This window comes from Sciurus vulgaris (assembly GCF_902686455.1).
Source record: "Sciurus vulgaris genome assembly, chromosome: 9".
Taxonomy (NCBI): Eukaryota; Metazoa; Chordata; class Mammalia; order Rodentia; family Sciuridae; genus Sciurus; species Sciurus vulgaris.
Genome location: NC_136469.1, coordinates 25,089,406 through 25,117,215, shown reverse-complemented (window position 1 = coordinate 25,117,215; position 27,810 = coordinate 25,089,406). Strand labels below are relative to the sequence as shown.

Here is a 27,810-nt window from a genome sequence, read left to right as displayed (position 1 = left end):
CTGTGACACTCATTGTGGTGATTCCTGGTACCACATGACCAGACTTCCCCTCGGGAGGCCTTCTCCAGGCCTCCTCTTCCGTGTTCTTTCCTCTTAACACTTATTTGTGTGATATGTTTGTGTAAGCTCCTCCCTCTGCCCCTCTTCTTCAAAGGAAATCAGGTTCACACTTGAAAATTCCAGAGAAGGACAGTCCTTGGACTCTTGGACTGGACACTTTGTTCTTATCCCCTAAAAGACTGATAGAGGGATCGAGAAATCTCACCAGGTTCTGACATATTGAAGTTTATTATTTGGTGACAAAGAATAGACTATAAACAAACTCTTTGAGGAAGTTATAAAGGAATGCTGTAAGTCAAACTTGAAAATGATTTATTATCTTCATTGATACTTAGCTTCATTGATCTTACTATAATCTCTCAGGAATATCTAATTTAAAATTTTCAGATAAAAGCAAATGCATTTTGTCTCAATAGTTCTGTAGTCAGTTAGCATCAGAAATTTACTCAGAAAGCAAGATCATTGTTAAGATCCTAGTCACATTTGGAGAGGTTGGATAGAAATCTCCTTAAAGATTGGATAGTCAGTCATCCTTAAAGAAAATGCTTGCCTATTTAAATTACTATGCTGTCTTCATTGCATGAATGTAGCTTTTAAACATTTTTAAATCAAATATTATGCTATGTTTGTACTTTCAAATTCTAACCAGCCTTTAGAAAGAGTAGCCCAGTTATTTTTGTTCTTATGGTCATTTGAATCAATTCCTTGTTGTCTTATTTGCTGCCACCAAATAATTTTACAAACAAATTCCTACAGATGAGAAGGACTGAAAATGTGACTTCTGTGTAGAAACTTCCATTTTAAACAGCGCTGACCAGAACCCCAGTGACCTCATCTGTGGCAAAGTGGTTTAAGAAGGGAGGCAAAGTCATGAATTGCTGGATGAGACCACAAGTGACTAAGCCTGGAACACCCAAGGAATCCCTGTGTCCCCACACAGGTCACCACATGGCTTAAGGGAAAGCAAGGAACTTAGAGGTAGCTGGTTAGTTATAGGCCACATTCCTTAGGAAGACCAGTCAGAAGCGCATGAGGGGCTCATATCTGTGCTTCTGTGGAGGTTATGTGACAACCTGAGTTACAGAATTATAGAACTGGAAGAGAATAGAAACCATGCAACTAGAACGTCGTCTTTAACATAAGATACTTATGTCTGGAGAATTTAATAGGCTATTTAACTTCCTGTCTCTGTGTTGGTTGATCAGTATCAGATGTGGTGGACCCAGTTGTGTGGGCTTTCAACAATCCTGGGTTTAAATCTTCATCATCACTTATTCTAAAATCTGGCTTTTAATAATTGAATCATTTAATCTTTGTGAACTGCACTTTCATCTCTAGTGGAAGAAAGAAAAGAGTCATATCCACTTCACCAGTTTTGGGAAGGCTTAGTAAGATAATTTATGGGAAAGACACCTTCCATTCAGTAGACCTTCAGGAAAGGGCAGTTCCCTCTTCTCCTTTACTTGATCATCTCAGGTTCTTCCTCATGGGGGACTTGAAGTAGAACCTCTGAGAGCAAACCGTGGCCAATAATCATAAGCAAAGTAGGACATGATCGTAGCCCCCAAAACTCTAGCAAAGATCCAATTCAACCACAAAGTCTATTTCTATATATCCAAAGTTCATTTTCCATAGTAACCAAGGGAAACCAATATCCTCAGAACCTCCCTTACTTCATTCCTGCTAGACAGCCTGTCCAGGAGACCTAACAGCCACCCAAGACTCAGCAACACAGAGGCATGTCTGGCTTACAGACACCACCCCATTCCTGCCACCTCTCCTTGTTCTGCGCCTCCTTCTGCCCCCATGTCAATCAAATGTTTGACATGGACATCGATTCTCACTATTTACACCACTGTTTCACTCACATCTAATTCTAATTAACCGGGTTATCTAAAGCTTCATCTCTTTCCCAGAACCTATTTTTTTCTGAAAGTCTGGTTTTCTCAGTCTCCTGTATTCACTGTTCCCTATTCATATGGCTCAAAAGACATATGTATCTGTACTTTATGAAGAGATGGATACGTTGGGGGAAAAAGAACTCTTGTCCACATCTTTCCAGGAATGTAGAACTGTGCTTTACAGGCAGAAATATAGTTAACAGAGGAAACATAACACACATAGATGTCAGTGCTCCATTCCAGTGTAAAAAATGAGGGTCATGGGTATTTGGAGGAAGGTGTTTCTGGCAAAAGGTGCTAGAGGAGAGTGATGAAAAACTATGCCTGCTTTTGGAGGAGGAAAGAAAAAAATGTCAGCAAAGGAGGGAAAGATCGATTAGCAGAGTGAACTTTAACCTTGAAAATTAGTATCCAAGTAAAAAAGAAATTAGACATTGTTTTTAAAATAACTTTGACGGCACACTTCTCATTACAAAATAAATACATTTGATAATGGAAACTTTAGAAAATGCCAATGAGCAAAAAGAAAAAAAAAATCAAGAAGAAGAAAGGAAATCAGAAAAGAAACCATCCGTCACCCATAATCCTACTTCCCAGCAATAGCGCTTTGTAAATGTTTTTTGACCTTTTCTGATATTTTCACTTATAGACACCTGCCTATGTAATGAAATATTCTTCTGTAATGCCAAATTTATGGCTTTGTAGTCTTCTATCATGTGAAAGTTTCATACTATGAATTTATAAACAACCCTGCTTTACCCATGGTGCTCTCTGTGGGTATCTCTGTTGATGCTCCCTCTGCGTGGTACAGCAAGGACTCAGACTGGCCATGTCTTTCCTGAAGATTTGTGCCAATCATTTGTGGATGATCCACTGCTGTTGGTTGTCTTTCTTCTTATTATTCTTACTTATTTTTATTATTAATTATTATTATTATTATTATTATTTGTATGTACATTCTTTAATACCACTTTTGATAATGAATTCAGTGCAACAAACAGGAAGAAATTATATGCAATAGTCATGGCGGCAGTTCCTACCTGCACTATCCAACAAAATGCGTTTGAGGAAATACATTGACCTAATATATAATGCAAAGTTTATTCAGTTAGGATCGTATTGTTATAAGGACTCGGCTAATTCTCGTTTTTCTCAGAAAGAGTAAGTTGGACTTAAGGAATATAACAAATTAGTGGTTATATTTCAATTGGCTATTGGATATTTTGGAAATATTATACCAACTGATAACACAAGCTACGTTTATTGAGCACTAACTCTATAACGCATTGAACATGCATTCCTTCATTTCTCACAATAGTACCTTGAATAGTTACACTATAAAGTTGTTTCACAGAATAATAAACTAAGGCATAGAGAGGGCAGGAATTAGCCTGAGGCTAAGCAAAAAGTGGTAAAGCTGGGGATAAGAACAGGCTGTCTGCCTAAAGCCTGCGTTCACTCTTCACCTCTACCGTGGAGTGCCTAGGTAGAAACCTATTTTCAGGTAAGCTCAGTGATGTAATTCCAATACCATCAAAGAGCATTGACATTATAGTGTATCGTGAGCATGTGCACAAGGCAATTAACAAGTGAGATACAATCTATAGCAGGGAACTACACACTCCTCTTCTAGAAATATGTTAAGTCACGTTTTAAGGAATGAAATAGTTTTAGGCTAATTTAGAGTTTTGGCTTTGAGAAGATACATTTTGGACCATATTATAGGGAAAAGTCCAGAAAGGCAATTAAACTATGTCCTAATTATTCAAAGCAAACAGTTTAGAATTCAAACTAAATAAATGCCTCCTTCAAACTTTAGGAAGCAGCTTACAGATCCATAATATTTGGATTTGAAATCTGTACCAGATGCATCCTTTCTCAAGATATCTAAATTATTCCTAAGAATGAAGAAATTGCCATCTCTTGGGAAAGCAACAAAGAATACTGGTTGAGAGCAGGAACTCTGGACAAAACTTTCTGGACCTGCCACCCTCTACCTCACTGAGCCTCAGTTTTCTCTTCTGTAAAATGGAATCATAACAGTTCCACTCTACAGAATTGTTTTGAATGTTAAATGGGACTTGCATATAAAGTACGTAGCACAGTTCCTTGTATACATGACGCTCAATAAATGTCAGCCAATAGGATTGGGATTCATAATTGCTACTGGACGTCCACTCTGTCTGTAAGCATGTGCAATCCCAGTCCCTCCCCACTAGCTGATAATACGTCCCTTCTGCAGATGTCAAACCAGATTCATGTCGAATCTGAGGTCTCGTTAGTAATAGCTCCTTTAACTCCTTTTCTGCCTCAGAGATCAAATTCTTCCTTATATTCCACAGTGCTTCCCCCTTTGCTAGTAAAGCTAAGATATACACAAAATTTCTGAAAACACGTTCTGGCCCGTGGTTTATATTTATGAATGGCTTTTATTCTTCAGGTCAGCTTCTGGAAGCCGCTGAGCATTATGAGGCATTCCATCAATTGACGCAGGGGCGGATATGGAAGGATGAGACAGACCGCTTTCTCAACTTGTGGGCCTGCGAAAGTCTCCTGAGGACTTACAGATTACTCTCAGACAAAATGCTGGAGAATAAAGAATACAAACAGGCCATCAAAATTCTAATAAAAGCTTCTGAAATAGCCAAAGAAGGTGGGTGGAAAAGAACTCTCTCACATTGCTTTCTTTAATGGACAGACACTGGTTCTCCCAAGAGTAAAGTGAAACCCGTCAAGTGTTAGGGTGATTATTTCCTATGAAATGCAAAGACAAATGCCATCAATATACTTTCAAATTTCACTGTAAAACAGAGGTGGCTTAGTGCTGACAACAAGAAATCCATTAGTTTCCTGAAAGCTTTATCTCCAAAATTACAACCCACTGTGGGTAGTGTTGTAAAACAAGGAACCCACGATGAAAGGACAAGGTCACCTGCAAAAGTTAAGGGGTATGTGTGTCTGTGTGTGTGTGTGTGTGTGTGTGTGTATGTGTTAAAAGTTGTGTATTTCTGGCAATCTGAGAGATATTTCATTGTTTATAAATTCTCAGATAATTTGGAAATTATGATAAATATTTAGTTAGGGATAACAGGAAAATAGGACTTCAATATATTTTAGATAATTGCCTCACAAACTGTGGTCTTTGGACCAGAAACATCAGCATCGCCAGGAGGCATGTTATGAAAGCACCATTTCAGGTCCCAGCCCAGGCTGCCTGCATCAGAATCTGTGGGTAGGCAAGATCCCCAGGTGATTCATACGCACACTTACGACAGGAAAAGTGCTTTTGTGAGAGTCTGCTCATATCCTTAACATTCTATATCATTTATGTCTGTACATAATACGAGGGAGAAATTTGGAGAATATTCTTAAAAACTTCTAATTTGTGACATACAGTTTATTTTGTTGCCATATAGGAATTTACCATAGACTAGCATTTTCATGAAGGAGAAAAAGTTCTGCTCCTAAACTAAAGTTTATAAGCTCATGGATATATTTAATTGATCTAAGTAACAGATGACTTATTTGAAGTAAACAGGACTGTTTTGGGGGGTTATGATTTTTAATTTACCAAAGAGTGAAAATACACAGCTAATTCTTCCTTTTACTTCTTTAAATATTAATTGAAATAGTCACAGGAAATCACCTTCATTGAAAGATATTCCATTAAATGAACAACTTTTGAATAGATGATGATTTAGTATCTTCTCCCTTGGAGTGAAGGCTTGGGGTGAAGGCTGATTTAAATCATCAGCTCTTAGATCAATTTCAGCAGCAAACTCTCATTGCATGAAGTTAGCGAGAATTTCAATGGAAAGGGATGTATATTAGTAAAGGTATTTTACTTTAGATTCACATTGCTGAGTTATAAGGTAGTTCACAAAAGAAAGGAAGGGGACTGGGGTCTCTTCCAATGGTCAGAGTCCTGCCAAGGCATCTCCTTTCTGAAAGTGTCTCTCACTTTCCAAACCACTGAGTCACATCCCCAAACCTTTCTATCTTATATTTTTTTTAAATTTTGAGACCGAGTCTCACTAAGTTGCTCAGGTCCTTGCTAAGTTTCTGAGACTGGCCTCAAACTTGTGATCCTTCTGCCTCAGCCTCCTGAGCCACTGGGATTACAGATGTGTGCCACCACACCCAGATATTCTTTTTTCTTAATGTCTTCCCATGAGTCACTGCTTCATGAGTGACTGTTCAGTGAATAGTAAGATCGAATACTGTGTGGAGAATTGCTAATTCCTGAAATACTTCATGGTTGGAGTGCAGGGTTCGGAAATCTACTTTCCAAAGACCAAAACCAAATGTGGATTTGTCAACATTTGTATTACCCAGGTGTTAGACAGAAGAAGCCAATGAATTCCAAAGGTAGAAAAAAAGGACAGTATTATTATTAAAATAAGAACTTTAAATCATTCTTTAAGATATATTAAATGTTTATGTTGCATTAACATAGTAAAGGTAAATATGCTGTAGATTTATCAAATGGTATGGTGTATGTCTTTTTAAACCATATGTTGCACCTTTATACATTTTGCTTTTGGAAAGAAAGAATGGGTAATTCCCGGAATAAAATTTGTCTCCCAGGAATTAGAAAGGCTTAATTCCTTGCAAAAAGATGATGAAAAGCTTTACCAGTGATGAGCAAAGAAGAACCTGTTTAGATTTCAAGTGTGCATGGAGTTTTGTACCAAGAAGCCAAACTCTGTCAGTCACTCTCATTGGAGCTTTAACCAATAGCTCTGATTGAACATAATCAGAATAACAGTCTCCTAATTTGCTACTCATCTGCTCTGTTGGAGAATGTCAATCTTGTGGTGAGTGAAGGTGCACCAGTTAAGGCTGGTACCTGTCACCAATTGTTTAAAGTAGTTACAGATGGTGGCTGGACTATCATAAGTCCATCATAGGCTGATATGAAAAGTATACCTGCACATCAAAATTGCATACTGGAGCCAGGTGCCATGGTGCAAGCTTGTAATCCTGTGGTTTGAGAGGTTGAGGCAGGAGGATTGCAAGTTCAAAGCCAGCCTCAGCAGTTTAACAAGGCCCTAAGTAACTTAGTGAGACCCTGTCTCTAAATAAAAAATTAAAAAGGTCTGGGGATGCGGCTCAGAGATCAAGCACCCCTGGATTCAAATCTCAGTATCAATCAATCAGTCAATCAAATTGCATACTGGTGGGTATATAGAGGGAAACTCCTCATCATTATGTGCCTCATATACCTTACTCTAACACGTGGATCCAGTAACTTACGTTTACATTGGTCTTTTTTTTTTTTTTTTTGGTACATAGCTAGGTTTGGGGGACCATTGATAAATCTGTATACTTTTTAAAATAACAACTTACTACTGTCTCTGAATACAAGGAATCTGTTAGTTGTTATAAATAAATAGATTTCTTTAATACCATAGTAATATTTCTACATCTGCACTTCAGGAAATAACAAGAAGATGGAAGGAGAAGCTTTGTATTACCTGGGCTTAGCACACCTGGCTGCTGAGGAACAGGATACTGCAATGGCAGTAAGTTGAAGTGAACTTTTAATCATTGCCATTTTAATTGTTATTTTATTATAGTATATTATGTTATTGTAAGGCCAACAGAAATGTATTAGGCCTGACATCAGTGTGCCTATTTACTTGGACTCAAGCAGAATAGCATATGTTAAAAACATGCAAAAAAATGATTCTGTGTTTATAGAAGGTAGGATATAGTTACTATGAAATACTTCAGGATATATAAAAATTAAATATATGGAGTAGTATGACCCCTGAGACTCCCAGATCACCAAGGACAAGAGAAAAAAGTTCAAATAACAGCAAAGAGTAAACATAAAATTATAGAAATCTCCCACTAAGATGTAGGAAACTTTGCTTAAAAATGCTGTTATTAAGTGATCTCAAGAGTCGCACTGATACAGATCTTTAGGGTGTGAGGTGGGGAATGTGATTAGTCTCATCTGAGAAGCAGCCTGCTTCAGAACAGTATTAGAAGTTGCCTATTTTGTGACCAAGCTTTGTTCATTTGGCTGAAAATACAAATAAAAATATCTATAGCTATCTTTAGTGTAATTTAACTGAAGTCATTTTCTGGTCTTTTCTTACTTGTCCTATATTTAAAGTGCAGTTTCCTATGTCACTTCACATCGTCCATCCCTAGTAATAATCTTATTTGATATACAGTATAATCTTAATTTTCAGCTTTGAGGGTCTTGTTTGTGCCTTTAGATATTTATGCTAAAATAGGGTTCCTACCTGTGGGCTCCGTGTTTTGCTCTAGCTCCCATGCCACCAGTCATCATAGAAAACTTGGGTTTTCCTAGGTGAGTGTCCTGCTTAAAAGTTTTCAGTGAATGGTATGCAGTCAGCAAAGATCTGCTCCAGATTCTTTGGGGAGTATAGAGACCAATAAGATGCATGCTTCCCTTTAGGGGTTAATTTAATCAGGGTAACTAACTCTTAAAGATAACTGTAATTCAAAGTAGGATGAACAAGGGGTTTCTAAGAGAAGAGGGAAGAGAGGTTGATTCCCACACTGAAGGACTAGGAGGTTGCAAAGAAGAGCTATTGGGGGATCGGATTTCTATAGGCAGAAAACATGAGATCCAGAGTGACAGTAAACACACACACACACACACACACACACACACACACACACACGCACGCACGCACCACTCTATATGAGCATACTCAGTGGGCTGGGAAACAATCAGTTGTCAGGTGAAAAACGAAATGTATTAGGAGGTTAAGTTGGAAAAAGGTGAAAACTGGTTCATAGATTCTCACTCTCTCTTTTAACGAAAGAACATGACAAAATAAATTCAAGCAATGCAGTAGAGTTCCCAATGAAAAGTAAATCTTCCCTCCATCCCTATATTCAATCTCACAGTTCTCTTTTTCTCAAGGACAGATGCACTTACAAATGTCCGGTTTATCTTTCCAAAATATTCCATGCATGCATTGTAAACATGTGACATAAATATGTGTCCTTTTTGTTATTTATAAAATGATAGCACTTTATACATATCCTCCTGCACCTTGAGTTAACTTCTTCCATATTGAAATAGACATATCTTAAGTGATTTTTTATTGTTCTAACTTTGTTGAGGTGTGATTGACAGATAAACAATGTATACATTTAAGATGCAAAATGCGATGTTTTGATGATGTTAGCTTGATTAGTTTGTCCTAATCAAGCTAATTGTCCTAGCCATCACCTATTTCCCTTATTGTTTTGTAAGAAGACTTAAAATTACTCTCTTAGTAAATTTCAAGTATATGCTACTTTGCTATTAACTGTAGACATGCCTTGTTCTAAAAGGGTTGCATGGTCCAGTATTGAGTGACTGTACCACAATGTATTTAGCCATCTACTCTTGGTGGGCATTAAGATTGTTTCTAGTACTTTCTTATCACAAAGGGTGTGGCAATGAATAACTTTGTCAAATGTGACAAATTTATCCATAGAAGATTTCCAGAGGTACAAATTCCTGTGTATCTTATACTCAAGTGGTAAAGGGTAGTCTAGTGGATTAAATGAAATTTAAAGTGGTAAAGGGTAGTCTAGTGGATTAAGTGGATTAAAGAAACTATATTCAACACCCAAGTGAAAAATTTCATGAAACTCTTACTCTGTTCAGGAAAGTATTGAAATTGTCTTTTTGAAAATAAATGTGAATCTCATGTCTACAGCCTATTGACAGTAAGACCTTGGGCAAGTCCCTTCATCTCTTTAAGTCTCAATTGCCTCTTGAATCCTATGGGACTAATAACTATACTTACTTTATAGAGAGTAGTAAGCTAAATGGAAGTTCCCCCAAAGATCACCCTATCAATCCCTAGAACCCATGAGTGTAGATGTAATTAATTACAGGATCTTGAGATGGATTGACTGGATGGATTCTAAATCCAAAGATAAGCGTCTTTATAAAAAAAGGGCAGGAGATTTGAAACAGACACACATGCAGAGGAAAAGGTCATGTGAAGGTGAGGGTGGAGATTGTGGGGATCCTGCCCCTAGTTGAGATTTCCTGGAACCTCCATAAGAGGGAAGAGGGAAGCAACGCAAGGACCTGTCCTGGCACGTGGAAAGGGACCACTACTGTGATACCCAGAGCCCGGACTTCTAGCCTTCCAAGCTGCCAGAGAACAGGTTTCTATTATTTTAAGTCATCTAGTTTGTGGTAATTGCTGTGTCAGCCCTAGGGAACTAATACATAGGGTGATTAGAAGAGATAATTGATGTAAACTTTCTAAAAAGCGTCTGCCTGCTATATAATAAACCTTCAATTATTAGCTTTTATTATTATTATACTCATCTAAGTCTCTGGACTTGAGTAGTGGTAGTAAAGATAGAAGGAACTAGATGGATTCAAAAGGACTTAAAATAAGAAGTGAGGGAAACAGGTGTTGAGATGGGCTATGGAACTGGATAGATGCTGGTGTTGTTTCCTGAGGAAGGGAATGTTAAAGGACACCTGGTCTTGGAGGGAAGGGGAGAACCCAGTTGTGGATTTGCTGAGTTTGAATAATTTGGGAAGTATCCAAGGAGAGTTCAAGTAGACGGTTGAACATATGGGTTTGGGCCTCAAGAAGAAGTGTAGATTGCAGATACTATATGTGATGGTTAATTTTATGGGTCAACTTGCTTGTGTGATGAGGTGCCAGATAAATGGTAAATATTATTTCTGAATGTATCTGTGAGGGCATTTCTGGATATTAGCATTAGAATTGGTGACATAAGGTAAGGGGTTCTTCCCAATAGGGTGCATATCATCCAATCCTTTGAGGGTCTGAATAGAACCAAAGGATGCAGAAAGGGCAAATCCACTTTGCCAGACTGTTTGAGCAGGGCACTAATGGTTCAAAAGTATTCAGACCCAAACTGGAATCCATACCATTGGCTCCAAAACTCTAGGACCTTTCAAATGTGTCACCAATTCTCCTGGGTCTCTAGTTTACTGATGGCCAATAGTTGCATTTCTCAGCCTGCATAATGATATGAGCCAATCAATACCTTATAAAGAAAATCTCTTCATATACTTATGTGTGTGAGAGAGGCTATGAGAAACTGTGAGAAACATCTGTGTTATTTTAAGACATTCAGTTTGTGGCAATTTGTTACATCAATTCTAAGAAGCTAAACATGAGTGGTGAGAAGAGATTTTATATATACCCAATTGGTTCTGTTTCTCTGGCGAACCTAATACGTTGCATAAATTTGTAAGTTTCAGCATATTCAAGGTCTGGATGGATGAAATTTCCTAGAGAGTATTAATAATGTTTTGTTATTTTTTTAAAAAGGCCTAGGGTGTTGCTAGATGAGGGAGAGAGGTACAGTGGAGATCAAGGAGGAGTGTCCAGGAAGGTACAAGAAAAGTAGATTAAATGATCTCATGTAAGTCCGGGAACAGGTGTTTCTAAGACACAGATGTGCAAACCCTTCTACTTCCTATCCCAGGAATTGGGCTGGGAGGAAAAAGTTCCAAGTAGCTATTGTTTTCTTTTTACCATAAATAAAGGCTTTATTGTTCCATCTGAGTGAGTGTCAGACCAACGTACCCCAGATCGCTGTTCCATATACCCAAGCCCCTGAGGTGGCAAGAGAAGCAGCTAAGTGTGTTGATGGCGGTCAGTGGGTGGGACATGGAAAGGACCTGGAGCCCCTAAGGTCCACAAGGCTATTAGGACTGCAGCCAACATCTCAGGAATAAATCCAGAATGGAAAAGACCTCATCCAGGGCTGCAGGTCCTGGTGATTCAGGATCATCTCCAGGACTGCTGTCTGCTCCTTGAACAGTTTCTGTGTTCCCCTCCAGCCTTCACTGTCCACCAGCTCCTCCACTTCCCATCTGCCTTCGTGATCTTGGTCACAGAGAAGCTCTTGAAATAGAATTTGGGCTGGGGCTGCAGAACTGGCCTGAGACCTCCTGGGAAACCTAGAAATCAAGATCATTGTCTTCTCTGGCTCTAAAACGTGTGTTTAGAGCAGGGGTGGTCAGTGGGCACTTGGCATCAAACTTATGAAAAGGTCTCTGGGATCCCATTCTGGGGCTGGTTTGGGGGATTCAGTTCTTGCATCCCACCCTCCCTCAAAGATCCTGGCCTGGTGACTATCTGAGTACTTAAGCAGTGAGTCCAGAAGCATCCCTCCCTCCCGTGTTTGACTCAGGGCCTAGAAGTTCTCTGAGGTCCAGAAAAGTCGGAAAAAAAAAAAAAAAAAAAAAAAAAAAAGAGCCTCACAAGAGCTAAAAGACACTTGGTCCTGTGGTGGGACTTGAACCTTGGAACCTAAAGCATGGCCCTTTTGCCCCAGAGGGAAACTTGTGCTCCCAACTAGCTATTTCTGGCGGGAAAGCCTCCTGCCCCTGACCCATAGGCAAGTAGGTACCTGGGCTAGAGTTACGGTTATTTAGCCTTTTGCAGCCAGGATGGTGGTTTGGGGAAACCAGGGAAGGCCATAGTCCCAGCCCCGGGGCTAGCTCATTGCTATATCAAGAGTAGCTTTGCAGTTGGGAAGAACCAGGTGCTGTTTTCAGCACCTGCATCTTGCTAGAACTGAGGAACTGCAGAAGCCAAGTGAAATATTTGAGCAAAGCTGCAGGGTCAGTGAGTGTCCAACGCGGCAATTTGTTACCGCCTGCAGCCACAATTGCGAGGGTATTTATCGGAGGTGGACTGGAAACTGAGCTACTTCTATTATCTTTCTCTTTAGTGTGCTGCTTTCTTGCTTATTTGCTAATTCTCTAGCTTATAGAGGAAGAAAGGCTTTGAGAGGAGAGAGAGAGAGGCTTTGCATAAGAGAGAGAGACTTTGCTTAAGAGAGAGAGACTACACTTTGAGATCTATATCTTCTTAAAGTCCTGCATCCTGCAAACTAAAGGTGCGTGCTATCAGAGGTGCTTCTTCTGTCATCTGCCATCTGCCTTCTGCGTTCTGCCATCATTCAGAGGTGCTGCTTATCCTCCGCCCAGCGATCTAGAGGTGTGGCTTATCCTTTCTGCTTCTTCTTACTGCTAGCTGCTTATCCCAGGTGCTTCCCATAGGTGCGTGTCTTATATACCTAAGGCAGCCAATCAGCTTTGCATTAGCACAATTGAGGCACGCCCTTTGGTACCAATCAAGAAAGAATGAGGAATATCTGTTGACCACTAGCACAGAGGAGACATTAACTAATCAGGCAAAAGTAGATCACGCCGTGTTAACACTAGTTATGCGCCACCTCTTGGCTCAACGCCAGCTGCCATCCTCAGGTTACCCAAACATGTCTTCTGCAAGTGAGGAACCAGTAGGTATGCCACCAGTAAACAGATGGCACCAGGCTCCGAGCTGTAAAACAGTAACCAGGAAATGGCTACTAAAAAATCATAGAGGAATGGAAATCAGGGTTGGGTGTTGCTGGGTGGGGAATGGCACTTTTCACGATTCAGGGGCTGGAGGTCTTCCTGCTCATGCTGATTTTAGAGGGAAGTCTGTTTTTGCGGTTGCACTGAGATAGATTCTCTAAAACCTGTCCTCTTATTTTGATTTCAGATTTGAAAACAATGTCTTTTAATTCTCCCTAGTGTCTTATTTTAGCCACTTTCCCTGTTTCCTTTAAGAGATAAATGGGTATTCTTCAGACTTTCGTTGAAACTCTCTTATCTTTTGATTTCTGGACCCGGTGAAGGCAATCATGTTACATCAGTGATCTATTATCTGTTTGCAACTTACAGCATGTCTTTCTGCAGTTTCTCTTCTCTCACGGCATTGCTTCTGGCTTACAACATGTCTATTAGAAAGCTACAATGAGACAGTGCAATGCCTTATTTAGCACCTTATTGGATTTACTATAAAAATACAATGATAAAATAAAATTAAATAAGTAGTATCGATTCCCGGGTTGATTTATTAGAGACCTAACCAGTTATCTAATCACAAAATAATTATTTAATATATTAAAATTTTTTTCTTTAGAGATCCTTTTCTAACCTACTTTCCCATCCTGTACACTGTTTTAAAGCATTGAGCGTTTCTGTCATTGTGTGCTATAGAGTTGAGTAGGAATGGTCAGAAATCAGCTGTGTTGTGTTAAAGCCAGTGCAAGGTCATGTTCCATTACACTGAACATTTTCCATTTTTCTTCCCTTTTCATATTCAGTCTACCCATTTTTTTTATACCAAGGATTGAATCCAGGGGTGCTTACCCACTGAACCACATCCCCAGCTCTTTTAACTTTTTATCTTGAGAGAGGGTCTCACTAAGTTGCTTAGGTTGCTTAGAGCCTCTCTAAATTGCTGAGGCTGGCCTTGAACTTGCTATCCTCCTGCCTCAACCTCCTGAGCCACTGGGATTACAGGTGTGAACCACCACTTTCCATCAGTCTATCTTTGTCATTAATTCTATGTACTGGTGTATTCACTCACTTGTATTTTACATTTGTGAATTGTAATCTTTTTGCATTTCCAGTATTTTTTCTCTGTATTCAACCTCTATGTCTCTCAAATTTCTCCTGCTCCATTGTAAAGATTTTTATATCTTTTGTTTCAAAGAAACTCAGCTAGATAAACCTGTCCCAAGTAAATATTTCTAATCAATAGTCCTATTAACCTGAATCAGGAATTTAAAAATTTTGCCAATGTGTCTTTATGTAAGGCTTTAATTTATTAATGAATTATTAATGCACATAATAAAAGAATATGTTTAGTAGCATAAGAATAAAAGTTTGGTGATCCATTCCTTGCTGTGGTTTGGACATGTCCTTGGAATTCATTTGCTGCAAACTTAATTCCCAAAGTCGTTTGCTAATGGTTATTTGGAGGTGGAACATTTGGGAGGTAATTAAAACGAGATAAGGTCATGAGGGTGGGGCCTTATGGATGGTGTTAGTGACTTTATTAGAGGAACAAGAAAGACTCAAGCTAGCACACTTGCTCTGTCTCACTATGTGATGCCCTCTGCTAAGTTACGATTCAGCAGGAAGCTGTCACAAGATACCAGCACCACGCTCTTGGACTACTCAGCTTCCAGATCCATGAGCTACATAAACCTTAAATCTTTATAAATTACACAGTCTGTGGTATTCAGTTACAGCAACAGAAAACACACAAATGCACTGATAAAGGGTTCTTCACTGAATTACAGAATAGAGTTTAACTAAAAATAAACATTGGATTTATTTAGGGCTGAAATCTCCATTAAAGAGGGAAAGGGTATTTGGTAAGGAGAAATTACAGTTACATTAATGTGCAAGAGATCATGAAGACCCTGACATTTAAAGAGGAGAATGCTTCCTGCATGTCAGGTGCCAAGAAAAGAAACAGTAATTCTCTTTGCCCATCATTAATTTAGACTTGTAAATGTTCCAAGGAGAGTAATTCTGAATTTTAGAAGACATCTTATGAAATCCTAAGATTTGAAAGAAAAAGATATTTCACTAAAAACCACACTTAAGGCTTTGAACAAAGTTGGATCAGCCATATTCCAATTACAAAGTTATTTTTAAAAAAGTGGGGGGGGCCTCCCTCAGCACTTGGTCTAGACACATGAATTTCCTTCCTTGATAAATACTTGGTTCCACTTGACAATTCTAGGAGCACCAACTTCAGTCAGTTCATTAAATGAATTATTTGGTTTCTATTATTTAGCAATAACATAGTTCTATCAAGAATTATACGATAAAAACAAAACTCATCTGATTGATATTTTATTTGCTTTTCTAATACAGAATTCATCACATGCCAAATAGTACCGTCTATATTTACATACATCATTATAACAGCTTAGAATGCTCCTGACATTAGTACTAACTTGTATACATGGTTGGCCTATATCTCTAGCTTCACCAATAGCAAAATTCAAGTAAATGATGTATCATAAAAAAATGACATTAATATTCTAGAAAATGATGGTTTGTTTGATATATATGTAGTAATGAAGAATGATAGAAAACATTTTTTGTAAAATAATACATTTCACTATAGGTAACGAAATTAGTGAAATTTTATTCTTTTAACTCAACAGATACAATCAAAGATAAATCCTTAACATGTCAAAAGTCATTTTTAGCTAACAATAATTTATTAGACGTGTAATGTTTGGCTGATAGAATATTTGGGGGAATTAACTTTTATAATTCACATTTTTCCTTTCTCTGTATAGTTCACCTTCTCCTTTAAAAATCATCCTATTGCTTATAGTTGTGGTTTCTTAAATCAAATGATAATCAGATGCCCAGGAGATTCCACCATGGCATATGTAAAATGAATTTTGCTTTTGGTCACTTTTATAAGTAAGGACACATTTCATCCACCAGCAAAACCATTATGCAACTTGAGTAAGTCTGAGAGCTCTCGTGGCTCAGTCTTGGTAAGATGGCAAAGCAAAAGAAATAAATGGTTCCACAATCTAAACTGGAGATGATTTCAATTTCAACTTACTATCTTCAAAGAAGACTCTAAGAGATGATATTAACTCACAGCACCAATATTTCTTAAAACCCTCTTCTCTTGAAGCCTAAAACTTCCTGCCACACTCCCAAAGCCCAGAAATTTCCATCCATGTCCTGCTCACATTGTTGATCTCTCCTTCCCCCTCTCTCTCTCTTTCTCACTCAGGTCTTGCCTTTTTGGGGAGTCTTATCTCTACTTTTAACAGCTCCATTCCCCTCGAAAATCAAAACTCTGACCTGCATAATAAAACCCAGCAGAGCTACGCCTACTTTGGGAAAGGGTGATTGATTGCTCAGTAGGCCACGCCAGAATTGGTCATCTGGGAAAGGAAATACACTTACATCAAATTTTCTTTTTACTCCCTTGTATGTGACAGAGTCTCAAAAACCACATGTCAGAAACAAACAAACAAACAAACACACAAGTACAAGTAAAAATAATAAAAGAACAAAGAGGAGAAGGAAATGAAAGTAGAGATGTCAAGGCAAAGGGGAGTCCCAAGAGAGGCTGTCTGAGGCTTGTTCAACAGTTGGGCCCTCTGTGTTTTATTTCCAAAGCTTCAACACTAGAAAGTTCTGTGTGTTTGCAATAGATGATGATGGAATAAATCTTCCAGGTGGACTGCACATCCATTAATGTATGTCATGGGAGTTAGTTTGTTCAGGAGAGCAGTGGCTTCTCTGTATCCACATTTTCCACCCTTGCTGTCATCTTTTGCTGAGCATAAATGACTGTGGGAGGACATTTGGGGCAGGTGTAATATGCATCATAAAACTTGGTTAGAGTTGCCTGGCGGGGATACCTACGCTCACATCTGCTACCCAATCTTTGATTATTAGATGTTTACATGAAGTAAAGGCAGTAAATAGTAGCATTTGCCAGATAAGGTACTCTCAACATGCTTTTTAAAGAGTATATTTATCAACTTTTTGGAGTGAGAAGACAACAAAGTGATTAAGATGATAAGCTTTGAAGTCAAAGTGACAGAGGATGGAATCCCAGCTCTACTACCACCCTGCCTTGTGACTCAGCTCAAGTGAATTAGCCTCTCTGAGCATGAGTTTCTTCATCTGTAAAATGGGGATACTTCTTCTCCCTAACACAGCATGGATTTGTTAGAATTAAGTTAGAAAATTTGGGTAAAGTTTGTGGCCTCAGGTCTAACATGTAGAAAGCCCTATTATATTACCATTGGTACTGGTATACATTAAAGCTTTTTTCAAGGTGTTAGATGATCATATGTATCCAAAAAAAATCAGTTTCTAGTTTTTTCTCTGGTCCAAATTTTTCCCAAACCATAGTTAGTGTTGGAGAAAATGTTCAATTTATAGTTCAAGTCTGTATACATAAAGATGTTTATAGTAGTTTATTTAGGTATGTATATTACATGATAAGGAGCATCTTTATGTAGTTTTGTCTGAGTGTTGCATAGCAATATTTACCTAATTGTTAAGTGATTGAATATTTGAATGACAGTTCTGATGCACAATCTTTGTATCAGAGCTAATTATGGTAGAGAAAAGGACATGTGAGACGCAGAGCTGGAAGATAGGAATTTTAGTCCTGTCGACCACATACTAGCCATGTGATCTTAGGTTAGTCACTTAGTTTTTTGAAGGCTCAGTTTCACTTGTAAAATAAGGATCTCAATGGCAGCCTCACTGTGTCTTTGTGAAGATCAAGTGAAAAACAGTGTGTTTACACTTGAAACTATAAACAGTTCTCAAGTGTAATGTACTCTCAGTATTACTATGAGCTATGGTACAATTATGATTGTCCAGTGGGTATCATTATGTTGTATTAGTAATAATGATACCGTAATAGGTAATATCTAATTGAATATCTATTCAAAGTATCTTCCTTATTTTTTTCTTAACTATGATATATTACTGAATTCATGTGTCAATTACACAGTCCTTAAATTTATCTTCTATTGTATTTCTTATGATGACAATAAGATAGACCAACATTCTATGGAAATGTTTTATTAATAATTTATTAATAACTGAGTAAAAATGGCATGTATCAAAAAAACTGAATTTGGATTATAACTTTAGGTATCAGAGCTATTCACTACTCATTAAGTAAAAAGGATTTTACATACCAATTAGGAATCCTTACCTACAATTTTCCCTTCTGTTCTTGCTTTAAATATTTGCTCAGGGTCTAAGGGGAGATCAGATGCTGGCCAAGGGGGAACCCTGGCCTCCTCCCAGAGGAGGCTGTTACAACGGAGGCCTGTGGACTCCCCGTTGCAGTGTTTGACTCAGTTTGAGATGACTCAGGTGTGAGCTCAGGGCCCCCCACAGTCATTTCCTGGTCTGCATCACAGTTTGCATCTGCTTTAACCTTTTGTCCTGTAGCCCACCTCGGCAGTTCCCTTCTTGGGGACTCTAAAAGGGACAGCTATTTACAGACCCCATTTCCCCAATTGTTGCTGCCCAGAGCTCTTCCAGTTAGACATGGTATTTCACATCCCCCACAGGTTCAGACTGGGTCTAGTGTACACAAATAGCACTGAACTCCACTCTGATTTCATACATGTGCTAAGTGGAGAAATGTTCAAAATATCCAGTATCAGACATACAAAAGAATTTTTTTTTAAATATGAAAAGAAAGTTGTAATATTTCCTAATTTTAAAAATGAATTCATTCCCAAATTGCATAGAAATCATACTACTTGAACTTATCCAGCAATGATTTAAGGCATAGTATTAGCAGGTATTCCATATCTGATCTAATGTAATACTTTATTGGAAAATGTTTTTTAAATTTGTTTTAATAATTTTGAGAATTAGGAAAACATAAAATGTTTTGCCAATAATTTTGCTATTGTTATCTCTGTATTTGAAGTTATGACTTTTCTCAAACATCAAAATGGTAACTTTAGAGTAATAATTTAATGTAGGTTTTTGTATGAAAGATTGCAGAACAGAATCATAGTGAATTAAATGCTGTTTTACCTTCTTCATTAATGGGGTGTTTAACTCCCTTTAAGCTTTTTTATTTAATTTTCAAAAATTTCTCTAATGACTTTTTAAAAACAATGTTACAGCTCAAGAATGCAGCATGTATATTTGTATCTTCTTTATGAATGATGATACATCATAGTATTTGTCATAAATGAAAGTGTCTGTCATTTAAATAATGGAAGCACTGTAGAAAACTGGAAAGCTCAAGAAAAAAATAATGAAAATTTGTCTTTTTTAAAACAGGAATTTGTAAGGCAAAAATTTATAGTTTACTGACTTACATGGAAATGAGATGTTTTATGTCAGGGTGAAAGTTCACAGCCTAAATTAATATACACATGCATTTTCTAGTAATAAAACCTATTGATTTTTTAAAATCTGAAAGCTGGTTTTAGATTCTGTTGAGATCTATCAATACCACTTGAATCAAAGCATCATGATTATCTGACATACTCATTAAAAAAGGAAATTGCTGAAGTTTTTTCTCCAGTCATTCCCATTTTTAGAAATAGCGCAAAAAACTTCTGGTATTCATTTTGGGAGCAAATCAATAGAAGGATAATAGTTTTTATTTGGTTCATTCCCAAAGAGAATGAACTTTGAGAACTAAAACTTGAGTACTCTCATCAACTATATCGACTAGTGACATATGGAACATAATGTATGTACACTCCTTAAAGTTCAAGGCCTAGCATAGGAAAATGTTCTCTGGAGCAATAAAGCAACCTGCGTAGCTCATCACAAGACTAATTGTATGACAGACCTAGAGGCGATGGCACAGCTGTTAGCACACGTCGCTCCAGGAGTTGCAAAAGGGGAGGCATGGGGAGGCATGGCCCCTGCAAGAACCAGGTTGTGGTTATGGGATTAGGTTGTTTTTTTAAATTTATTTTTTAATAATTGAAGGGGTACACAGACCAATGATAAAAATGTGCCCTCCTGTAAGGAGTATAGCTAAACCAGTTCTGTGTCAGAGTTTCAAAATAAATAATCACAAAATACTTTTGATTGCAGTCTGAATGTGTCATGTGATTCTTACTCAAATGTGCATTTTCAGACATTTTGTGAAATTTTACAAGGTGTTCTTTGAGTCCATTCACAATTGTGATGGCATTGCATTTCTACACTCTGGAACTAACAACCTCTATGTCATGGTGTGGGTTTCCCCAGAAGCCAATTTCCAGACATGGATTTGAGTACAAGTGGTTTTTTGGGAGGAAGTCAACCAGCAGGAGAGGCAGGCAGAAGAAGGAAGTCAACAGAAAGTGTGGTGCCAAGCCAGTGGGCGCATGGCGCACAGCCATGCTGGAACATTCTGGAAACACTGTAAAAACAAACTGAGCATTCCAATGGAGAGATAGGAAGCTGGTGTATTACCCACTGCTTCCATTTTTCATTGGTTGAAAGCTCCTCCCAGGACACTAATTCTCTATAATTCCAGGCTTTTAACGAGCCCAGCCATAGAGAGAAAATCCCAGGGACTGGCCTGGCCAGCCTGTGGCTGCAGAGGTGATGAGAGGGGCATGAGGGGGTCTTCAATGCTCGTGCAGATCATGTGGCTTCCAGGCTTCTTCCTTTTCCACACCTATAAAGTAGGGATGATAAAGTTACTGTGAGAATTGAATGAGATAAAGAAGTCATGTTTCTAGCACTTAGTAAGCATTCAATAAACAGTAGCTTCTTTTTGTGTTGAGGTGGTTTACAATTTTACTTATCTTTCTACTCAGGAATGAGTTATTTCAGAATTTACCTAAGGAAATCGTTATTAGTGCATACAAATATTTGCTACAATATTGTTTGCATAGTCATTACTAATATATTCAGAGATTTAACTGTCATCCTTGTATACAACTTTATAAACACTGTTTATAAACAAAAGGAAGCAAAATAAATGTAAAACAATAGCAAATTGATTAAAGCAATGTTGAGCATCCAATGATAAAATGCAACACAGACAATAGAAATCATACATTAAGTAAATATTTTATAACAATAAAAAGAATACTGATATATTGAACAAAAACAATCAGGTTACAAAATAATTTATATTATGTCCCTACTCGTATATGCATATATGCAAGCACATACATACACATATAATGTATAAATATATATAAAAACACAAGAAACACCAAATTATTTTTAGTGAAGTTGGAATAATGAATGACTTTAATTTTCTATTGGGGTGGGGGCAATGGAATCTGTATTCCTAACATTTTCTACAGTTAACATTTATTGATTTTCTATTAGAGAAAAGGAAAAACTATTTAAAAAGTAAACCATTATTTCTTTCCATTCCATTAAAATTTAAATATTTTAATTGATGTTTTTGGTAGGTTTTATATAGACTGCTCATAGTAAAAACCTTCAGCAGAGGATTGATTGTAGCGGTTAGTTGTTTCAATGGCTCATCTCAACACAAAACATTAAAGAAAATTATTAAGGGCTTAACCAGTAATGAAAGAATTTAAAGATAGTTTTCTGGTGGGAGTATGAATGTTGGGGAGTGGGGCTAGCTGGGGTGGGGCTTGCTGGGGGAGAGACCTGTTAAGAGGAGAATACTGAGGCTTACATTAAATAACCAACCCAGGGTCACAATGCTTGCAAGGGCACAGCCAAGCCTGGGCCCAGGTCTCTAGCTGCTATTGCCGTTGGAACTGGTAGAGTTGTCAGTAGGACGATTTTAAAGTCATTTGCTGAATCTCATCACAAATCTCTCATATAAATTTTTAATAACACTCTCCATCTGTTTTGCTTAATGAGGTACTTATTGGTGTAAACATTTTGTTACTCTTGTCCAGTAGAAATTATTTCCCATAGAAATTGTTATTTCTCTGGACAGGAAAAACCTCTCTGTTGCTGGACTAGTTGTGAATCAACAGAGTTTGGAAAAAAGCAAATGGGCACAAAAATCTCTCTCCAAATCGAGTGGTGTCTGGCTGGCCATGACTCATTGCTTTGTGGCTTCCCCAGGAAGAGGTCAGGATGCTCACTTCCTGTTTCTCATTTCCATCTCCCACTTTCTTTCCCTTAACTTAGAAAATGGCTATTAGCATGGATTCATTTGTTAGAGACTTAAGGGCTCCACTGAATTTGCCTTGTTTTCTCTAGGTATTTTTCTGATAATGAAATGTGTGCACCTCTAGAGTAAATTAATACTCTCTTCAATAGAAAAGGAATAGGAATCTTTTTCAAAATCAGAGTATTCAACCTGTTAGACCCACATCCCCAGCCTGGCTCTTCTTGATCCTCTTACAAATTTGCTACGCGCTATCAACTCTCAGGAAATGCAAGGGAAAGAGCACATGAAAAGTGGTGACTGTTAGATTTTCACTTGAAAATCTGGTAAGGGAGAAGGTTTAGACTTTTCAGTAAAAGAAATGGAAGGGCCTGGATATTGGCTCAGTGGTAGAGCGCTTGCCTAGCATGTGTGAGTCACTGGGTTCGATTCTCAGCACCACATATAAATAAATGCACAAAATAAAGGTCTATAAACATCTAAAAAATATTAAAAAAAAGAAACGGGAGGAGGAGGACAGGGTCCTTCCTTCCTGTAGGTCTTCATTTTCTCTGTCGCCATCTCCTTCATTAACACAAAATGATGTAGCTTAGCCTGTGGAGTTGCAATGTCTGACTCAAAATCCTGCCACTTCTAATCCTGTGACCTCAAATGGGTTAAGGAACCTCTCCTGTGCCTCTGTTTCCCCACCTGCAGCATGAGGATTGCATGAGTATCTAACTCACAGTGGTGGTAGAAATAATGTGAGTTTATGGTCTAATCAGCTTTTGTGTTCCTGTGACCCAAAGACCTAACAAGAACAACATAGAAGAGAGAAAGTTTATTTGGGTTAATGGTTTCAAAGGTTCAGCCCATGATCAACTGAGCTCCTAGCTCTGGGCCTGAAGTGAAAGTGAAGCAGGACACTATGGCGGTAGGGCATGGTGGAGGAAAGCTGCTCAGACATGGAAAATAGAAAGGAGACAGAGAGAGAGAGAGAGAGAGAGAGAGAGAGAGAGAGAGAGAGAGAGAGAGAGAGAGAGAGAGAGAGAGAGAGAAGAGAGAGAGAAAGAGAGCAAGAGAGCTCCACTCACCAGGGACAAAGTATAAAAGCCAAAGGAGCAACCCCAGTAATCTCCAAACAATTCTTGCATTGTCTTACACATGAGCTTTTGGGGGACACCTCATATCTGAACCATAATTGTTCATACATAGAAAGCACTCAGAACTGTCTGGCATAGATGCTACTGACTTAGAGAATAGTGAAAATATAATTTCCTGGGTCAGCACAAGGATTGTGCTATTTCTGCTTCTCCTGCTGACATATCAGTTCATAGACAACCCTCTCAGTACCCCCCACTTTGTAGAATGAAGATGATATTTATTAATATAGCATGTTGATGAAAATTCCAGTGGAATAGTAAAGAGATAATGGTTTATTGGTCCTTATTATTGTACTGCAAATGATTTAACTATACATTTTTCCTAAATTTAATTAAACATATTCATTTTCCCTATGAGCTTATATTAGCTTACAGCAGAGCAAGTGTTTATTATGTGCATTTTATACGTTTATAATATCATAGATATTAAAAATAAACATTTTCATTTAAAAATATTATGTAAATAAACATTAATATTTGTCACAAGATTCCAAAGCCAAAATTACTTTTTAATTGTTTATTGTAATAGATGACGTGGGAATGGAGAAGTACTATCCAGGCAATCATTACAATCTTCAAAATTGGTTTTTAAAGCACCAGAAAAGACCACCAAATGGGGAATTGGACACCCTGGGCTCTGGTGGTTTGTTACCATGTTTTTTGACCTTGGACAGGCATTAAACTTCGTTCAGTTCTCCAAATGACATTACTGCTTGCCACCACTGTTCCAATCTTGATTCATTGGCAACAAGGCACCCTCTACCAGAAAGATCCAGAAGCCTGAAGCCTGGCCTGCATGGTGGTAGGCAGCACCTAGGAAATGAGGTGGGAAAGTGGTCAAGTGGGCGGAATAAGAGCACTGCCTCTGAAACAAGACCACCTGGGTTCAAGGACTTTTAGGACCACTCACCATCCTATGACCTTGGCCCAGTGGCTATCTATCTATATCTATATCTATACCTATATCTATATCTATATCTATATCCACATGTCTCCCCACCTTTGAAAAAAGGTAAAAATAGTAATAATGCCTACACATGGGGTGTTGAGAAGACTAAATTAATTAATATGTGGGGTCTGAAGATCCATCTGTGTTATTCATCCAGAACATAGTTTTGGAGCATCTATTGCCAAGGCCCGTTTTAGGCACTTGGGACACACCAATAACAAAGATCTTTGTCCCCAAGGAGCTTCCAGCCCATTGGGGAAAGAGACAACAAAGATTAAACGTAACAAACCAGTAAATCACATGACATGTTAGATAATGATAAAGCACTGTAGAAAAAATATAGCAGAAGGATGACTCGGGAGTACATCAGTGGCAGGCTGGAGGGAGTTTTAAATAGGTGACCAGAGAAGGCTTCCTGGAGAGGCTGACATTCGAGGCAAGACTGGAAGCCAGCAAGAGAGTCACCCATGAGGGAAGCACATTCCAGACAGAGGGAATGGTCAGTGCTGGACTCTAAGTGGCAGTGTGCCTGGGAACTGAGGTCAGGGGCCTGCCAAGAAGCAACAAAGAAGTGAGGTAGAAACTGAAGCCTAAAAGCTAAGGAGTAGGCCATGATAAAGCAAGGTACTTTTTTCTGATTTAAAGGATGTTCGTTGAAGGCAAAGAAGGTCATAAAAAAAATATTTAATATTGGTTCTCATTAGCTGTCACAATTAAGCAGTGTAATGAAAGGATAGCAGCTGGTAACAGGCCACACTATGACCAGGCAGGCCTGAGGGTGTCATGTAGAGCACCAGAAGACCCTGGGCTGCAATGGATGTCACTGTAGGTGAGTGGAGAGTAGCTCTTGGCAACTGAGGCAGGAGGTGGCAGGCTGGAAATGAAGGTCAAGGTCAGCATGAACTCTGGGGATGAACCACCAGCCAGGCTCCTGCAGTGCTCAAGAACACAGAAGTCCAGTCAACCCACTTAAGATTGTTTTCTCCTCCACCAGTTGACCGTGTATCTTAGAGAAAGTGGCTCAACCTCTCTGCAGTTTATTTCTCTCATTTGTACTTTGGCAATATTAATATTTATCCCAAGGGCTCTGGGAAGATTAAATGTATTATAAATATAAAACACTCTTCACATGTAGGTTTTGCTCAATAAATGGTAGTGACTGCCACTGGTAAGTGACAAGCACAAGCCATAGGGACCAGGGCTCCAGGGACTCCTGACCCAAGCATGTTGGTGGCAGCAAGGTAGTTCTCCAGATGCCCATTAAGTAGAGACCAGGCTAGGCAGCAAGAGACACACTCAAGCAAGAAGCACAAGACTGTCCCACAGGCTGGGACACATGTTGGGGGCTTGGTGTCAAGGGACAGGGAAAAAGTCCAGTCACTTTAACAAAGGTTAGCAATCAGAATATGACCCATGGCAAACTGTGGTGATGCCAGCCTTCTGCCCTAGTAGAACAGGAAAAGAAATGGCCCCCATGCCCCTGAGGCAGCTCTGTCACTAAATGGGGGACCCAGCTGGGAGGATGGCATGGGAAAGATAACTGGCAAGTTATTTCAGAAATAAGCTCTACAATTCATTCTGGGCTCTATAATTCTCAATTTCTAAGTATTGATAAATAATTTTAAAATGCCAAATATAATGGTAATTTTCTAGTTTATGTTATAAAACCTAAAGCTTACTTTAAGAACGTTAGCAGCAATTTGTTTTGCCATTATATTTTTATCTTGTATGTTATTCCAGAGCTGATCAAAGGCATTGGTTGCAAAGAATAAAATAAATCACACTTCTAAATAAACCGCTAAAGAGTGTTAAATTGATTTAAGTGATTTTGGGAATATTAATATTTAAAACTTCTCTGTCCTATGCCTTTTTATGACTACCTATAGCAATAATAACCACCATTTCATTCTTCCATTCTTCATCTTATAATATTACATAGTAAACTGTGTACAAACATTATATTTTTTGCATTGGAATGGAAGTGTAGGACTTCAGTTGCTTATTTATGTTTGAATAGCTTAAATTTTATTCAGTCAATAAAAGTATACTCGATTAATGCTTTATTATTCTGTTTGCATAGGTTGAGGTGACTAAAGTGCAGTGTTTGTTTTTTATTATTAAAGAAAACTTTGCCTCCCACTCACATTCCCTTGCAGTAAATTTGATTTTAAGCAGCATGTATTTCAGGGTTAGTTCCAGTCTTGAGAAATTTTCCAGCTTCACAATTTTGCATCTTTGGCTTATCTGAAAATATTCTTAAACTGGCACCAGTGATTTTCACAGATTTTTTTTTTTTTTAATACGTAGGGATGGGGAAAGCACGCACAGGCCACGATATTAAACACAGTACCCGTGAGTGTTCCTCAGTGGGAGGGTTTGGGTACCGAGGCATCCCATGCATCATCCACTTTGGCTTGGAGTCATCCGGGCTGCACAGTTTGACAGCCAGAGAGTCGAGCAGAGACACGCTGCGTGATAAAAGCAGCCGAGACATCTGGATCACGGTGCAAGCATTCACAGACATTCCTAAGCTGTTCATGCATTTGTACTTACTCAGTCCCCAGCCTCGTCCAGGGCTCGCTCATCATTCTCCTCTCCTCCTCCTCGACCTGTCTTCGTCTTCTTTTTGTACGTCAGCAGCCTCCCTGTTCCTTGACAAGTCACCTCCATCTGCTTATGTGTCAGTGTGGCCCTTCTGCCACAGGGCTCGCTGAGCCGATCTCAAGATGAAGAGCCCCCCGGTCCTCCCCGCCTCTGCCTCAGCACCAGCTCCCGCCTGTCACTGCTCAGCGCTCTGCGCCACACTGGCTTGTTTTGTCAATAACCATTTATTTGTTGCTGGAGTAGCAGCAGCCATTACATCTGACCTCCCTGTTTCATCAATTATGGATAGATTATTGGATGTGAACATCTGCAAAAGCTTGCTGTTGAACTCACCTCCTGGCTGGGATTAGATAAAGTACTAAACCGTTGTTTATTGTCAGGCCAAAACTCTACTGGGGAGCCAGGGAATTCCAAGAGTAGCAGAGCCCCATCAGAAGGACCAAAAATTGTTTTGAATCGCCGCCGTTTCCCCTAAGACTCCAGCCATTTATTATTTACACTTATTACCAGTGGTTATAAGCTACTTGATAAAAGCTTGGCAGTGCCCCATCCCCAGTCATTGTCACTCCTGTCAGAATGGAAATGACTCATAAATTGTTTTCTTGTCTCTTCTCTCACCGTGAGAGGGTAGCGGACGAGCTTCCCCTGTGTGGAAATGTTCAGATGAGGCCTTTGCTACCATGTTTTATTTTAAAGAAACGTGTTCACACAGCCTGATAAGAAAGCATGAC

At 38.7% G+C, this 27,810-nt stretch overlaps 1 protein-coding gene across 1 annotated transcript in view; it reads left to right on the top strand.

The window, feature by feature from the left end:
• The window catches only part of TTC29 (tetratricopeptide repeat domain 29), a 205,896-nt gene that overhangs the window by 60,026 nt on the left and 118,060 nt on the right, over positions 1-27,810 (top strand). The window contains exons 6-7 of the mRNA XM_079154284.1: positions 4,402-4,614; positions 7,401-7,486. Of these exons, the coding sequence (XP_079010410.1) occupies positions 4,402-4,614; positions 7,401-7,486 (299 nt within the window). The remainder of the gene's footprint in view (positions 1-4,401; positions 4,615-7,400; positions 7,487-27,810) is intronic.